This window comes from Hyposmocoma kahamanoa, unplaced genomic scaffold (genome assembly GCF_003589595.1).
Source record: "Hyposmocoma kahamanoa isolate Upper Pololo Valley unplaced genomic scaffold, ASM358959v1 99879, whole genome shotgun sequence".
In the NCBI taxonomy this organism is placed as follows: domain Eukaryota; kingdom Metazoa; phylum Arthropoda; class Insecta; order Lepidoptera; family Cosmopterigidae; genus Hyposmocoma; species Hyposmocoma kahamanoa.
The window spans coordinates 5,771,880-5,788,952 of record NW_020656077.1 but is presented as its reverse complement, the minus strand read 5'-3'; the positions used below and the strand labels follow the sequence as shown (position 1 = coordinate 5,788,952).

The window sequence follows — 17,073 nt, the reverse complement described above, 5'->3', positions numbered from 1 at the left end:
CGCTGGAAATAATTCGCTTAGCAGTACAACCTAATCGCACGATAGCAACAAGAATATAAAATAATAACATCGAAAGTTCGTTTGATTGACTACATGGGTATATTCAATGAAACGGACTATCGGCACATTTTTACACATTATCCATCCCCCGTCCCCACCTGCAAGTTAATAAAAGGTCCCATTACACATTCGCGTTACCAAATTAGCACAGCTGAATAATACAGTCTGAAAACAGAACTTCATCAATAGTTACAAAAAAAAATAGTCAAATGGAAACACATTTTATCAAAATATAGGACTTGTAAGTAAAGTTTAGATTTAAGAAATAAATCATATAGTCAAATTTCAAATATCCTTGTTATTACAAGTCTCTTATCTAGTGAATACTGTTGGTGAAAAGTGCAAATATCGAAAATGTGTGTGAACGGCAACTACGATCATGCTCTCACTACCGGCCGAATAGCCTTACTAATAAATGAAAACGACAAGCCACACCAAAAATTTTAAATAAATGTAAGTAAAACCTCAATGTGGCCAATGTCCCCCGTAATATTCGCAATTACTACTAAAAACTCAAAAGAATAGTCACATGCTGTAACGAAATATGAGGTACGATCGAGCGTTCGTGTTTACAGACCACGACTGTCAATGGTCGTAAGAAATCGAAGTCTGTTTAATGCACATTTCTGTAAAATGCACAAGTTATATCGATTATTTAAGGAAGCGACAGGCCAACACCGTAAAAGAATTGATTTAGCGTAAAGCAGAGATACAACTTTTTAATAATGTATTTAAAAAGCTAAAGCTCGACGCCGAACGATCGACTGTCGTTCATGTTGTACATCATTATACCTGGCGATGCTTATTTTGTTTATTTTAGTAGTTGCAGTAACATAATGCATGTCGAATATGCAGAAAGAAGATAATATGAGTCTACCATGCATTTTAACGCGGGTTAAATATAGTAAAATTTGTTCATTGAACCGAGCACTACACATGCTAATGATCATTGATATAAACCTTTGATCTGTAGGACTCCGGTGGCATGTGACTGTTAAATACCTGAAATATATGATACATAAAATGCAGTACTTCTGTTTGACTCTCGTAAACGTTAATAAGAAACTTGTAAGAATTGCTTAATCTAGACGAGTATTCGCGATTTAAGCTTCGTAACTCACACGGTTAATTAAGTTAAAATGTCTTTTGCAAAAAGTACATCAAGAGTGGTTTGAAACAATCGACAAAATGTTTAGTGTTGTACGTAGTTTTGTAAAAGCGTTTTAAACAATGTAGTGGTTTGCCTGTGAGTGCATTATTACTTTACCAATTTTAGGGTATTTGTCGGAAGCACTGTCAATTATCATGACAAAAAACTTAAGTCTAAGAATGTTGTTCTAATGTAACTCAAAAAGTGGGTATAGCGTTATCAGAATTTAAAAATTGCGAATGATGTGATCGAATAATAGTAATGACTCACGGGACTAGAGGGCGGACGGGGCCATGAGGACGGCGACGCGTCGTAATCGTCTGGTACCGAAGAGTGCGACCCTCCACCTGGTGAGGGCGACGGTGCAGCACTGCCAGGGCCATAGTCTTTGCGGCCTTTCGGTGTGCCGCACGGCTCTTCTCCTGACGCTGTAATTAAAACACATGTAGCGCGACATCGGTTAACAGCAGACTATTATTCATGTAACGTGTGATGATAGTACCTGCGGATGCGTTGCTAAGGGTACTTTGTTGGCTGCCCTCGTCGAGCGGCGCACCGTCAGGACCGGTGGTGACAAGCGCAGTGGCGGGTGCCGCGGGCCCGTTGTCGTGCGATTCGCCGGGCGCCGTCGGCGGCGGCATCGCACCATCTTGCACTCCTTGTCCAGGTGGACCCATGTGTCGGCCTTGCTGCTGTAAACACGCATAAAATCTTCAAACATTCGTTCCAGACTTCTAATGTAGTTTTGACTTGTAATTAAAGGACTCACCTTGAGCGGTGGATAGTGTTGCGGAGGATGTGGTGGTGGCGGGCGGTACGATCCGTAAGAAGGATGGTACGGGTGAGGATTTCGTGGCGGGTAGGCATAGGACTGCGGCGGCGGGTAGTGCTGTTGCTTGTATGCGGGATGATGGCCGTAGGGTTGAGCGACCATAGATCCGGGTGGAGGCACCGGACTTGGTGCAGGTCCCGGAGGCCCACCGCCCGCGCCGCCCCGCGGCGCACCACCGCTGCCATCCGGCAGCGACGACGACGTTCGCGGTGGCATCGGTACGTTCTGAGTGCCTGCAACAACACAACATCACGTTAAGAATAGAGTACATACGGGCCAGATTAAACTTTACAAACGATTATAACTCTGAGGCAAAACAAAGAAAAAGTAAAATCTCATAAACACGGTAAGCATGTGTTATACGCTTATTTAGATCCCGTTTCAGTATAAACCGTAGTAACCTTGTTTAGGGGGTGAAGTAGTAATAGTAAACTTCATTAAACCGAGAGTGAGCAGATGCAAACATTTGCGTGTATCGACGGCGGCGTCGTACGGCGTGTCATCGATTTGAATAACACGAGTAACTCGCCTAAGCCACAAGCGCATCAATCGGGGGCGGAGAGATGCCCGGATCACTTTCGATTTCCGTCGGCACGTGGGTAGCATACACCGCTAGCTTGCGAATTCTCGATGTACTTTATTGCATCCGTATATGTGCATACGACATACACGCAATGCATTGACCGAGGCCGAGATACGAGCGGCAATGATTTGCGATGTCGAAAGTGGTATTGCAGGCTCCTATATAGGTCAATTCGGAGTTACACGATTATGTCGGTGTTACGTGTCAAGTGTCTAATTGAACGTCACACGCGTATGCATCCGTTGCGAGCACGCCTTTACAATCAGTTTCAGTGCAACAAAGGGATCAATGGAGACACGATGAAGGGTCGTTATTTTAGTCTCATAAGCGCGCTATTATCGGGCCATTATATTATGCTGGTGCGATCAGACGGTCGGCAGACGGCGGGGCGCCGGTGAATCATAGATAACAGCGCGCCATACGCGCCCACCTATACATATATTTGTTTACGGCGACCTTTAATGACTGCAGCCACGGTAATGGGGTCGCCCCGGCCGGCCCACATCTGTCTGACTCGTAAAAATAGCGCACCACGGCGCTAATACGTAGGCGATAAACACGCACTTGACATTGGCATCTAGTGACAAACTGTCGCTTAACTATCTTCTTTATGTTGCAATTGTATCGATAAGTAATTAATTAAAACTGCCTGCCCATGTAAATCACAATTCGTGAAGTTTAAAATCATTATCAGTGATGGTAATGAATAATGCAAAAATAACTAACGAGATCAAAGTTGTATAGGTAAGCCAGCGCCGAGCACAACCACTATGATAGTTATTTATTGACAGAAAAGAGCGATCTGGCTAAATAGTATGAAACCACAGATCAGAATGTTTCGTATTTACCAGTTATAAGTGACACAGCCTCTCTGCAAACCCGCTCTGTCAAGGGCAGCACCAGTCACCTCCGAGTACACCGCGTACCAACCGAGGTCTTTACTTTCTCATCAACTGAACACGCACATAAGTTGACTTAATTTCCAATATACAAGAACTTTGTACCTTTTTTACAATTTTCCTTTATTTTACTGATCATATCAAGTTCATACCATATCAAGTGTGTAGGTGATTCTTCTAAATCAGTCACTATGGATGTTATATAGAAGACATCTCGACAGATATTTACAGAATTAACAGTTTCAGGCAGCATCACGTTTTGGGAATGCACCCAAGCCGCTTCGAAATCAATGCACAGGGTGACACGTAGCGCTCGGCGGCGCCGAAGGTGGCGGTGCGGCGGTGGCACATTCCGAGCGTGTAAACGCCCACGTACGCTACCTCAACACAATATTATATACAAACACATTACTGGTGCCACAATCAACTGCCATAACCATTTTGCTTTTAGGAGAGACTTTCAACTACTGTAAATATTTCGTTCACCGAGCACAAACTCGTATGTGGAACTTTCCAGCGTACCGGACGAATTCTTTCGGATCGGACCTTCACGAGTGTCCTTGTTTTGTTCGAAACTCCTGACGTTGAGATAGAGCTTATACATTTTTTCTTACGTATTTTGAATTTGTGTATATACATTACACGTAGGGCGCACTGAAAGTTTTGTGTAACTTACGAATAAAACAATTTGTAATCAAAATATTTTTTTTATTTTTCAACAATTTAAAAGTTTATTTCATTGGGTCAAACTATTTTTCAAAACATAAGAGCAACAGATCTGAGTCGTGTTTTACGCGTGCTCATCGAAAATCATAACTATTCCATCTGAGTTTGTAAAAATTAAACCTCTCATCAATTCCTTGATTTTAGAAAAAATAAAAAATCACAAGAGTGTAATGTCCGGACTATGTGCAGGATGCAGTTTTTCTTCGGAGTCTTTTTTTTTTCGGAGCCTAAAAAATTATTTTGTTTTGTTGGCTGTGTGCGATGAACCGTTGACATGGTGCAAGAGAATGCGGCTTCTCGGTCGTATCTCTCGGACTTCTTCTAGGACAGGGGGTAAACAAATGGGGGTGTACCACTCAGCACTGACACACCCTTGATCCTCAAGTGTGGTATTGTCCAAACGGGACCCGTGTGAGGGAAAAAAACGCAATAATTTTTTATCCACATTCCACGCCTGCTTCAATTTTGTCGGTCCTTGTTCGCCTTCTAACATCTATTCACAAGAACGCTGTCTTTTCTTGTTTCTATACAATAAATCCACGTCTCCGGTGACGATTTCATAAACAGCATTCGAATAAACTGATAGTACGTTAAGCAACATTTTTGAGCACCAATCAACACTAGTCCGATTTTGTTCTGACGTCATGGGGGTTCCAGCGACAACAATTTTTTTTGAATCTGACTCATACCGATCACCAGATGTCCTTGAAGCGTTTCATAAGTGATACGTCGGTTTTCTTCAATAAGTCGTTTCACAGTGGCCACGTTTTCTCCGTTGGTCGCTGTTAAAGGACGACCTTCACGAACCACATCATTCAAAGAAGCACCTCCACATTCAAATTCCGCATACCATCGCCTCACAGTACATAAATGAAGCGCTTCCCTCCCAAAACCATTTTGAAGTCGAGCGGCACAATCTCGAGGAGACGCTTAAAAATAGAAAATCATTGCTCTAAGATCTTTTCGCTATTACGCCCGACACACATAAATGTCTGATAAAAAATATTATAGGAAATGAAACTATTCTTCCGGATTTCAATCTCGCATATTTGTTTTTTCAAACAAACCGTTTCGGGCCCTTTACAGGTCCCATGGTCACGGTTGACTAATAAAAAAATATTAACTAATTATTTCCCGCTAAGTTTTTTCTTAAACAACTAATAAGGTCCTTTAAAAATATACCATTCGAAATTCATAGAGATATTTAAAGCTAAAAGTTTTCAAAGGCTAGCTCAAAGAGTCCCTTTATGAGATAGGCCCGTGCTCGTACCCAATTATTCAGTTACATTACTATGATTTCATATAATCATTGTGGTCCAACACAATGTTTATATACATCACTCAGAAAATACTGCAATAAATAGTCGGCAAAAATTTTGTCATTATAGACTATCACTTGCCCTGAAATAGACATCTGTACATTGTATATACATGTGTGTATTGTACATACAATGCAGTAGTGTTTTTATAATAAATTGCAACTATTACATAATCGGAAACACTTACTTGTTCTTCCCTGAATACATTTAACGACAAACAAAAATTGTTTTTAAATAACAATACATTTCGAAATCACGGTTAATGTTTCTCGTTCGATAGACCAACAAAAATTAAATGTAATTTGCTGAATTCAATTGTTTGGCCGAATAAGCAATTACCGGTGATGGAATCATTTTTCGTTTTTAAATGTCATCATTAATTATTGATTCCATGTTAATAAAAGAAATTAAGCATATTGCAAACAATTTGCAGTGAACTGTTACGGATAGTACCGCGTTACAAATTTACCACATTGTATATATTTGAAAGGCAAACCTTCCTCGCAGTCACGTCGGCGTTCCGACGACTACGCCGCCAGCTATTAGCGACGAGTCGCCATGACTTTTAGATTGCACTTAAACTACACACGGCCAATAGATACCATCGGTATACCAAAGCGTTCCTAATCTTCGAAATTATCATTTGTAGTAGAATGCTTTAGCAATTTGTTTTGCCTGTTTCGAAAACATAAATTACTGTTTAATTGGGAAAAAATAGAATACTACATGTTTCTTACAAATAGTATGATACTTACAGAACGAAAATTTCATTTCTAATCATTAATTTGACGTTTATTTTAATTTTTAAATAGAGTTGATAGATCAGCAGAGTATTTGGCGAGCAGTCATGTTTGCCAGTACGTGTGTGAAACATAAACAGGGCATAGACAATAGCGTTAACAAGGCGGCCTAGTTGCGCCGCGGCGACAACACGACGCCTTGTTTGTCGACCCGTTTAGCGTTGCCAATGCCGATAATACTTGTGCCACTATCGTTCACCGCACACACGACACATTTAGCATCGACGATCGGCGATTTTGACGATGTGTGGTAACTCAAGGTACAAATAATCTACTCCTCACTAACACGAACGCTACGGAGTCCTACATTATCAATTCTGCAGTGATCGCTAATGCGAATGTAGTGCAGTTTCGATGCAATAGCTAAATAACTGACACTAAAGTATTAGTGTGTGCGGAGGCACAAATTGCGCAGACATGAACAATGATGTTATAAGGACAGTACCCACTTCAGCTCATCAACGAGAATGAACCCAGCCGCGCAAAAGAGAGCCGATTGTCTCTTATACAATCTGAGTATTGTAACTGAGAAATCCGGGCCTGCCATTATGTCGAGACATAATAATAAACGATATGCCTTGTTGAATAATATTCGTTACTGTATGGTGTTTTGCATTAGAAAATAGCACTTAAATTCCTCCTTTGCATTGTACCGTGCTTGTCATCCAAACGTTGCAATAGCTCATATCGTTAACTCATAACTCGCAAATGACAGGAAATATAATGTGCCATTTTCTATTCCGAGATTATACCTGTAAACTAACAAGTTCATTTGAACGTGTAATTTGTGATTCTTGTCTGTTATTTTCCCTTTTGTATTTATTCGTTATTATCATCAAGTCATGACGTTCTACTTTGAAACATAGGTCGCATCTATAGAGATGGTATGGTTGATTTTTAATTTTCCACAACTGATGACCCTATGCGGTGTCGGGACTAAATCTTCGGAAAATCTTTTCAGAACCATTTCCGGCATGATGTTAAATTTCATCATGATAATTTGAATAAACTTAGTGGTGCTAGCGTCGCAAGCATTCTCCTAACTGGGCAGAAAATACTTTACTCTTATTAGTCCGAAAAAGGTAGAGATTATGTTAATATGTTATTTAACTAGTTTAGCAGTTAATATGTTATTTACTTATGTTAATATTCCTAGAATATGAACTGTCAAAGATCAACGTTGCATAAAATAGACTATTTTACAGGATTCGTCTTAACTTATACCATGTTTCCACCACGACATTTTTTTCTGTGATATTAAGTCCTTTATAACAGGATTGTACTCTAATTTAGACAAAAAATAACATCAATATTATATTTCATATTTTTCTCATCAGATTTATACCACTACGTATGCAATAAGTCTGTTGTCAGCAATTAATTAATAAACTATAATTGTTAAAATTTGCGTGGTCATTCACTAAAATATTATCACAGATTATAGGTTCCTTACCATAGAATGACTTTTTATTTTTCTCCCGTTATTTCAAAGCGGTTACTCGCTCCATGTTCATGGGTTGACTGGTAAGCGGCAGATGACAGTTTTAAGGACAGACATATCTCTCTACCCTGTGTCGTTGTCGATTACCACCCTCATCTCAACTTCTTGCGACGTTACTAGTGTGACTCACTTTTTACGAACACACCAAAAAATATCGACTCGTGAATCTGAAGTCGAAACATATTTGCATTTTTATATCGGGAGAAGAATAAGTCTTACCATGGTAAGAAACGTGTAAGAGAGAAAAAGACCTTGTACTTATCGCGCGTCTTTTTCGTTCTTATTCCATGATAATGCTTTATCTGCCCGAATGCGATTTTGAGTCGATAACAGTGGTGACTCCCTACCCAGGGATAATCGTTTAACATTTCTAGAGTCCGTACACACGTGATAAATTCAACAAAGATTGTGATACAGGCTTGTTATGAATCTAATGTAGCAGAGCTCGCTGGTGTCGATACCGTAGCATTTTTGCTTTGTTAAACGCTCTTCCTACGTCATACGATCTAGTCCTATCATCCTTCCTGGTCAATCTAAGATCGTTTTTGTTTCCATTGTGATGATTATAGTAACACGTGGTGTAGTTTTCACCTCAGTCGGTACTTTAATCATATCATTTTACTCAGACGAGAGTGGTCCCAGTGAGTGTTAACTAATTCTGGCACACTGTCGTCATCACCTGGAAGCATTTACCAGAGCACGAAGCTTTTGTCACTCATTCAAGCTATATACACTAGCTTGTGATCATAATAAATATATGCTCATTAGTAAGAGTTGAAGTTGAACCTAGCTAGTACAGTCACGTGCATCAATATGTATTACAAAGCTTTGGAATCGTTACATATTCTTTTTATTATAATTAACGTAATAATTCACCAATATTGACTTTTTTGTACTAGTCATAGTAAAGACTTCATGATACAAATTGACAGAAGAGTGTGGTTGGTATGGACTACTAAAATAACAGATGTGTCAAAGTGTTGATAAAAGGAAGTGGAAGATTATTGTATTTATTTTACATTGCATAGTTTCATTAAACATTTTGAGAACTGTCCTATCTGTTCATCTTCTGCTCGTACTTCCACATATTCCTCGATAAACCGCGCACTGTTACAAAAATATGTTTAATAATTCCTACAAAAAAGTAATTCTACATTGAATTCCATTTACTACTAGACGTATACATGATGTACTACGTAACTGTATTTGCCCTGGCTCAGAGATCGTGTAACATTTTATATTTGGAAAATATCACGACTTTCATTAAAATCCACAGCAAAACACTGAAACGAATATTTATTACATCCAGTGCTCTTCGTTACTTAAATTAAAAATACTAAACAAATAAAATACACTTATTTTACAAAGGTAGTTTTTGTACAATTGTCGAGTTCAAAATCAAACTAATATAACATCCACAGACAGTATTTCTGTTGGAAAGGATTACGTTGCGTGAACAAATCAAGGGATCTATGGATGCCATTTTCCTCTCACAAAGGACTTGACGCTCGGAATAACTTTACGGTTGTGTCCGTATCTGTGCAAGTGTACGTTAGGTATAGTTAAGGGTGGTAGGTGCCGGTGAATGTGTATTACTTGAAGCGGGCAAGTCTGCGAGGTCGGGGAAAGAATGTCCGCACCATTAGGCGAGGGGGCAGACGGGAACGGGGTGAATGGGCTGTCGAACCCTCCGTTGACCTTGACTCGACAAGATTTATCACTTTTCCGGCGTAATCTGAATACAATTAGACGATGGGCAGCGGCCAGGACCAGAACTCGCAACAGGTCGTCGCTTTCGCCTCTTCAAACTTACCTAGAACACTGCGGGGCAAATAAACAAAATTATGTTTTATATTTTTATGTATACTCCTCCCTCCTAACCACCAATTACGATTAACTCTGAATGATGAAAAGTTGCGTAATTACAAACTGTCATTCGCAAATATGCGAGTCATAAATAGTAACACTTATAGGCTAAGAAAAATGGATTTATGACCCCGGTTATTTTGCGAAATTTTTAATTACTAATTTCTTACTTAATTTTATGTCAAGCAGTCAACTGTCATATAAACACGAGTGATATGTATTTTGTGTATTATGGGTGTGCTAAGTCGAAATAGCATAGCTAGTGCAATCACATAGCAGTGTTACAATATGTTATTCAGTTTCGATAACAAAGTTAAATTTATTTACTGCCCTCAAGTGCCGCAATTAAAAATACAATGTACAAAAAACTATAAAGTGATATGAAAAAAAACATGATTATAACAGAATTTTGTAGTAAATAAAAATATTCATACATAAGGTTTGAATTATGAAGAATATCATAATATTCCTTCACACTATATTATTACATTTTTTTAATCAAATTATCTTTGTTTTTATGAATGGATTATACTGCTGGGATGAAATATTCTTCGGGTTCGGTTATAACTTTAATAGCCATTACAAAAGGTCTTAAATTGCACATTTGTAATTTTGAGCTAGGCAGTACGAGTCTATTTTTATGTCTGAGTCTCTACGGTTGGGTGTAGGCGTCCTTTGCGTGAGTGAAAATTTATTGTGTTACTTTTTTGGAGAAATTTGCATATTTCAACAACATGATCCAGACCATAAAATATGGTTTAGCAATTTAATTACATGTGGAATCGTATACTGTTTAAAATTCATTAAAACATATTCTCAGTAGATAAATAATGAATAAAAGTAATGAATAAATAAATTACATCAACAAATGTTTATGAACAGTATTTTTATAGACTAACATTGCTGTTTGTTCTGTAAAGTTGGTATTTTGAAAAATCATTCTTCTTCCTACTGTACTCGAGGAGCAATAGTGAAATAAGTAAAATAAGTAAATTATGATACGTTATAAACATTAAACGGAGTTCAAAAGGCATTCGTCAGTTTTTACAATCTTATATCTATCGATACGTACAGGTATACGTGAAAACGATCAAAACAAACATTACTGCGGGTTCGGGGCAAAAAGCGTCTCTTCTTTTTTCTTATTAAAAACAAAAGGTCGATGGCCTTGCCAAGGACACTCAGCCACGTGGCTGCACATAGGGGCATAATGTGTGACGACAAACACACACCTGCCTCATATACAATGTTAAATCTCACCCTCGTTGTAGCATTGTCCTTATGAGAATCGATAAATAGATACAAAATCGTACAAGACTGTTACCCACTTCTTATACGTAATGTAGGCACGAATTGTATTTTTTTTTAACCGACTTCAAGAAAAGGAGGCGGTTCTCAATTAGTCTGTATGTTTTTTTGTATGTATGTTACGCTATAACTCTGGCATTTATGAACCGATATGGATGATTCTTCTTGTGGTCCCATTCAAATTTGAAGAAAATATTCGACCTCTAAGGGTGGCAAACCAGGAGATGAATTACTTTTGAGGTCGGTTTTATTGGTACTCTGTACTGAGATTATATTATTGGAGTGCACGAATTATATTAACATACACATCACGCCTGTCTCCCATTGGGTTAGGTTGACTAACCTCTTTCGCCTTTTCCACTCATCAGTCTCGTTACATATCTATTCCTTATTATATTTTTGGTACTGTTAACTGGCCTTTTTTAAGGACTTCTATAAACTGATCGATTTATATTTAGACTTTAGATTTTGAGTGCCCTACAACTTTGGCAATGGCCAAACTCTAAATAAGGGTTGGCAAATTCAAAGTACAAGTAAAGTACTTTAAAAGTACGACTGCTGGTATTAAAGTTGGCTTCTCTTTGCCAGCCTTATCTTTGCAGATGGCATTCCTCTGCTCGCCCGTCGATACGCACGACAGACGACTGCGAAACGCTTTTAGCGCCCGTCCTCTGCATTACACACCACAACGTGCATACAACTAAACATCACCTAAATACGGTCGATACAAAGTCGAGAATTCTACGGATACGTGCAGAAACACCTCTACGTGTAAATTAAACCTTATTGCATGGACGATATAGTCGATTTCTGAAAGTCCCGTCGTAGATGGGCGCCAAACAATACGCAATTCACCTTCGAGCGCGTCGAGTTGCGGTATAGCAGCTTCATTGTGTTAAAATAACGATGGAACTTCGATTGGAAAACAGCAGCACAATGCGTTCGATAAACAGGACTGTATTTACGGTTTGATAAGAAAAAATAACGTTACTAATAAAGTAGAAATACATTCACCGAATAAATACGTACTTATACCTTACAGATCTTCAAAAATAAATAATAATGATAAAAATGTAAATGAATTATGTGTCCGTATTATTAGCGTATATTTCACAAAGTATACAAAGTTTTTATACTTGTAGTCTACTCAGTAAACTCAGTTTTGTCTTCATGCGCGAGTAAAGTTTTCTATTAGCAAGCCCACATTCTTGCCTGCCTGGTGTTTGTCCAGAGTCGAGAAGCCTGTCGACGAGCCGAACAGTTGACGTCATACACTCATGTTAAACCTACACTGCGCTATCAGCTCGGTAGTTCGTTCCCTGAATACAATGCTGCTCTTATATTCATGTGATCGTGGCTTCCAAAGTTCAAGCAGCATTGGACAAGATCCAACGCGGAGTAGAGAAGGCATCCACGAAACTCGGTAAAGGCGTATTGCGGTCATATAACCGGTATTCGAGACCCGGAGTGCGACGGCAGTCGCCGCTGGCCCGGTCCATAGCTCGTAGTTTTGTGAAAGCCACGATCGGCAATCGCTGACGTTAACGAAATAGACAGCGTTTGCGGTTACCATTCGATGTTATTAGTTAAATATAAATTGTTGCTTAACCCCCCTTGTCTATAAAATAGAGAACATTCAATTAATTATATACAACAATGTCCTTACAATACACTGTACGTACAAATTTAAAAATTTCGAGTTATTTGTTAGGACGAATAATAGTTTTGTTGAACGCAAAAAATATATGGGGAGCCCCGCATATTCTGCGTGAACGACGTACGATAAGCGAGTTTAGTAATAGTTGACGAAAAATGTTCACCTCTTTCTACAAATTAGCATATCTACGCTTACAATGAAAGGAGTTTTCACGATGAGGAAGATCCCGTCTTATGAATGAACTTGTAGTAAAAGTCTAAAATCAGATAAGTAGGCAAAAGTATACGTATTCATGTATATCAAACAATTCGTGACAGTGGGTGAGTACATAAGATGAGACGACCCCGGCGGGTGAACCCGTCAAGGACACTACGTGGGAAATCAGAGGGTGTTGTTGAGATCTTAGCAAAGATAAATAAACGATAGATACTCCTCCCTGATACTCGTAAATTATCTTTTTGCGCGGATTTTAACAGTAACTGTTGATGGAGAACAATGTTCAGGGTACTTTCGGTACTAAACGGAATGTGCTGAATGTTTACAATTCAAATTTTGTCCCCCAAATAGTTTTTTTTGTCGATGGTACCGCCGCGGTGCATCGCAGGCACATCAGGATTTAACGGTGGAAGGTCCTGTTTTGCGTGTTCGCTCTGAAGGAGGGGGGTAAGTTTTTCACGAGGCCCTATATACCGCGACCACCCCGTGCCTCGTACATAAGGTGGGGGGAAAGGGGGTGGTTCGCGCCCGCAAAAGGGGCAAAATACGGCGTACTCTGGGCGCCCGCTCTATGTGGGTCAATGTCGGGAAAGCCCGTGTCTGCCGGTGACGGAGTATGCACAACGAATCTGATCAACACGACTGCGACCAAACAAAGGAACCGGAGAATATCCTCCCCTCAAGTATATAAGCTCTTATCACGGCGATATAAGGTTGAAATTTGTAGTAACCATTCGAGAGTAAGCAGATGCACTTCTGGCATCAGCTGTTGCGCAACAGGATGCGTTTTCATTGATAGACAAATCGTGTCAAGGTTTGTCTTGCTAACTTTGACTTCGAGTCGAGAGGGCAACAATCGTTTGTTATTTATGCGTGTACTCGTACGTAGATTTCGATTATATCTCTTCGCTATATTCAGGCAAACTATGATAAGAACATTTCGTATTCGCGTTTGTATGATATTGTAATGTATGGTATGATAATATTCTACGCTACAAAGTAGTGTCGACCCAAACTCAGATGCTAAGTTCAAATCTTGTTTAAGCTACAGACACTTTATTTGCCAATTTTTTTAATCCAACGTCAAAAATTTTTAAACTCGTCGAATCGAAGTTTTCTATTAACTTCTTTTCTACCTAATTCTCTTTTTTATACTCTTAATACTTATTAATCTAGGTCCTTTTAACTACAAATTTTTATAAAAATAGAAAAAAACTGTTTTTGGTATTGTTTCGCGAAATTTGAATTGAATTAAATTTATTTGTACAACTCTATGTTGTACATACAAATTTAATGCAAGCTAAAGTAGGAGTAGGAGAGGATTTATCAACTGCGTTCGCCTACGAATTTACATGTCTTCGCAAGGTTGAACCTGTAACGAGCCACGTTTAAGGCCTAGTTAAGCTTCTTGGCTCCTTTCATATGGTTTTCAAACAAAACGTTTCTTTAAAAAATACTTACAAAAGTCAGTAATTACTATTAGGCTGCGTAATTGCTGGATTTGCCTTATGAGTTGACAAACTTCATAATCGTTCATCCATACTTGTTTAAAGTTATTTTTAATTGGCAATTTGGAGATCTTGATCTCCAAATTGCCAGTCAACATAAAATAACCTAACCTCCACGACCGAACAGAATACAGAACCATATTCCACGGCGGGTTTAACTACTTCCAAATATAAATCAGGAAAACAGCGTTCTATTACCACCACCCGAAAGAACGTAACCTTAACGCCCACTATTGTTGACTATTTCATTATTTAAGTTGGAAAAATAATATTATAATAAATAAAATAAAATAATATTATGTCGAGTATGGTTATCGAATTCGCACGCTTGCTATGTCATGCCCTCAAAGACTCCTAATAATGCACTACGCCATGTTACGACCGTGTACCTACGTCAAATACGTAACGCCTGATTTCCTTTTTCCATGAGCATGAAAATTTATTTTCCACCCTTTGTTTTTCAGTACGGTCTTTTATAACTCACACATTTTCACGCATCCATCTTAATAGCGAGGTAATTAAGCCCTTCTCTTAAGCTACCGTTTCTCGCTGTCATCCAATATGACGCCCTTAGAGCTCATTACCTGAGGCCATGTTCTTAAACAACTTCAACTCTTCAACATGCAAAGCTTCCTCAAGATGTTTTAAACGGTTGTTGCCACGGGTCTCTTCTAAAAATACTACTCTCACATCTCTTCATACTTTGAGTTCATCTTCTCCACTATTAATTACGATAGTTCAAATTACGAAAATTTAGTTATGATTTAGTAGCAGTAGAGCTCCTTGTGAACCAGTTCAGCCAGGGAAGTACTGTCACCTTACCTATTACTTCCGCCAAGCTTATGTGTTCCGGTTTACAAGTATAAGGGTGCTGACGAAATTACAGGCACAAGGGACTTGTCAACTCATGTCTCAGGGTGACGGGCGCAATGGCAGTGCTTATCAAAACTTTGCGTTTTAAAGCTCTCGCTTACCTCAAAAATCATAAAAAGAAATTAAAAAGTTTCCTTCATCGTTAAAACAAATGAATGAAATCAATCAGTAAACTAAAACAATAAGTAAACAAAAATTGCGGATCACCTGGTAGATGTCGCAGTCTCACAAAGAGATCCTCCTCTTTCATACGTCGATTACATGATTTTCCAACTAACTATTTATAGTAAATATTAAATATTTTTGTATCTAAAAGAAATCCTGAATCTTTCTTCGCTAAAACCACCTTTGCCCTGAAATCCATTTTAATACTCGTAACAGCACAAAAGCAAACAAAAGTTGTCGTGTGTTCATTTTCCCAGGGGGTTTAAAGGTTCAGTCCGACGTCCCTTTGTTGCTATAAAGTTATTTTTAAGATAGATTATAGGCATAAGGTACTTACCGACAGCAGGTGACATGGATCGTGAGCCGCTAGAGCCGGTAGGGCTGGGCGTAGGCCTCAAGTGTGGTGTGGTGGCGCGCCCTGCGCTGCCGCTGCCTCCAGAGTCATTGCTGTTTTGGCCTGTCAGATCCTGCGACAAAACAATTGCGTCGTTAATACCACAAACAACCTTTACAAATGCCCAATCTAAAGAAAAGGCTCTTTTTACAATTTTGTGTTATAGTAACCATTAGGATTGAATTTTGTGTACCAAGTTGTGACTACGACAAAATAGGTACCTGCTAAGTTCAGGGTAAATTAATTATATCGTTGGTCTTGGCAACGAACGAACGGACGAAACATCACTAAAATGTCACGGCAACTCCAACCCATTTCTCGATTCATTTGCCGCTAACATTGAAATTGATTCACATTTGCATAAATTGAGACGAGATTAGATCCATTATACTTCAGGTAAATTAGTTTCTTTTTCTTTTAGTTAGATCATTATTTTTTCAATATTCCAGGGTTTACTTGCAACTTTATTCTTCTTTGGCCTTCACAAAGATCGTACCAGTTACTCGCGTTTAAGGAAAAGAATTAGCCCACTGTGAGTCACGCAAAAAGAACAGAATCTTACTGCTTGAGTAATCGATTTGAAAAAGAAATCGTTAAAGCATGCTTTTTGAGTACTCTCCATCGTCAGTACTTTAACGCACCCAGTCATAAGCTTGGGGTTAGCTACCTTGACACTGCAACCTCGGTAGTCGCAACCCACAATAGCACGGGGCCAAGTCATCGGAGCACGGCCTCTTGCGGTAATCTACTATAAAACCGCACACCACATTCCCGCTAACAATGCTTTTAAAACAGCAATGCCTAAACAAAAACAAGTTCTCGGCAATGGTATAATTATGAAATATTGCTGAACACGGTATAAATATGCACTGTCCACTTGCACATTGTGGAAAGAAATATGTAACAAATGCCTACGAAACATTAAATTAAATTTGTACTCCAGGACCTAGCAAAATAAAATACTTACACATAAATAGGACAAATTGCTAATCATAATTATTATGGTATAAATATTTACGTACCGTTTCAAAGCAGTGAATGCACGCAGCTAGCCGTAAATCAATCTACAGGCCTATCGATAAGGCTGATACAACGGTAAAAGCGATTAGACTGTGTTCACAGTAGACAAGAATAAACTGTCAAACAGACGCGTAACGTAAATGGTTTCAACTTTAAAATTCGAGTCACATTATAGAGAGAGCGGCGGCGACGCAGA

General features: G+C 38.9%; 1 protein-coding gene across 10 annotated transcripts in view; it reads right to left on the bottom strand.

The window, feature by feature from the left end:
* The window catches only part of LOC113239525 (trithorax group protein osa), a 95,726-nt gene that overhangs the window by 10,595 nt on the left and 68,058 nt on the right, over positions 1–17,073 (bottom strand). For 7 of the 10 annotated variants that reach the window (XM_026476565.1, XM_026476574.1, XM_026476572.1 and 4 more), the window contains exons 5-9: positions 15,801–15,930; positions 1,980–2,275; positions 1,713–1,902; positions 1,481–1,638; positions 1,021–1,062 (exon numbers count right to left, since the gene is read on the bottom strand). In XM_026476565.1, the coding sequence (XP_026332350.1) occupies positions 1,021–1,062; positions 1,481–1,638; positions 1,713–1,902; positions 1,980–2,275; positions 15,801–15,930 (816 nt within the window). The remainder of the gene's footprint in view (positions 1–1,020; positions 1,063–1,480; positions 1,639–1,712; positions 1,903–1,979; positions 2,276–15,800; positions 15,931–17,073) is intronic. The other 3 variants (XM_026476568.1, XM_026476569.1, XM_026476566.1) reach the window with 2 other exon arrangements.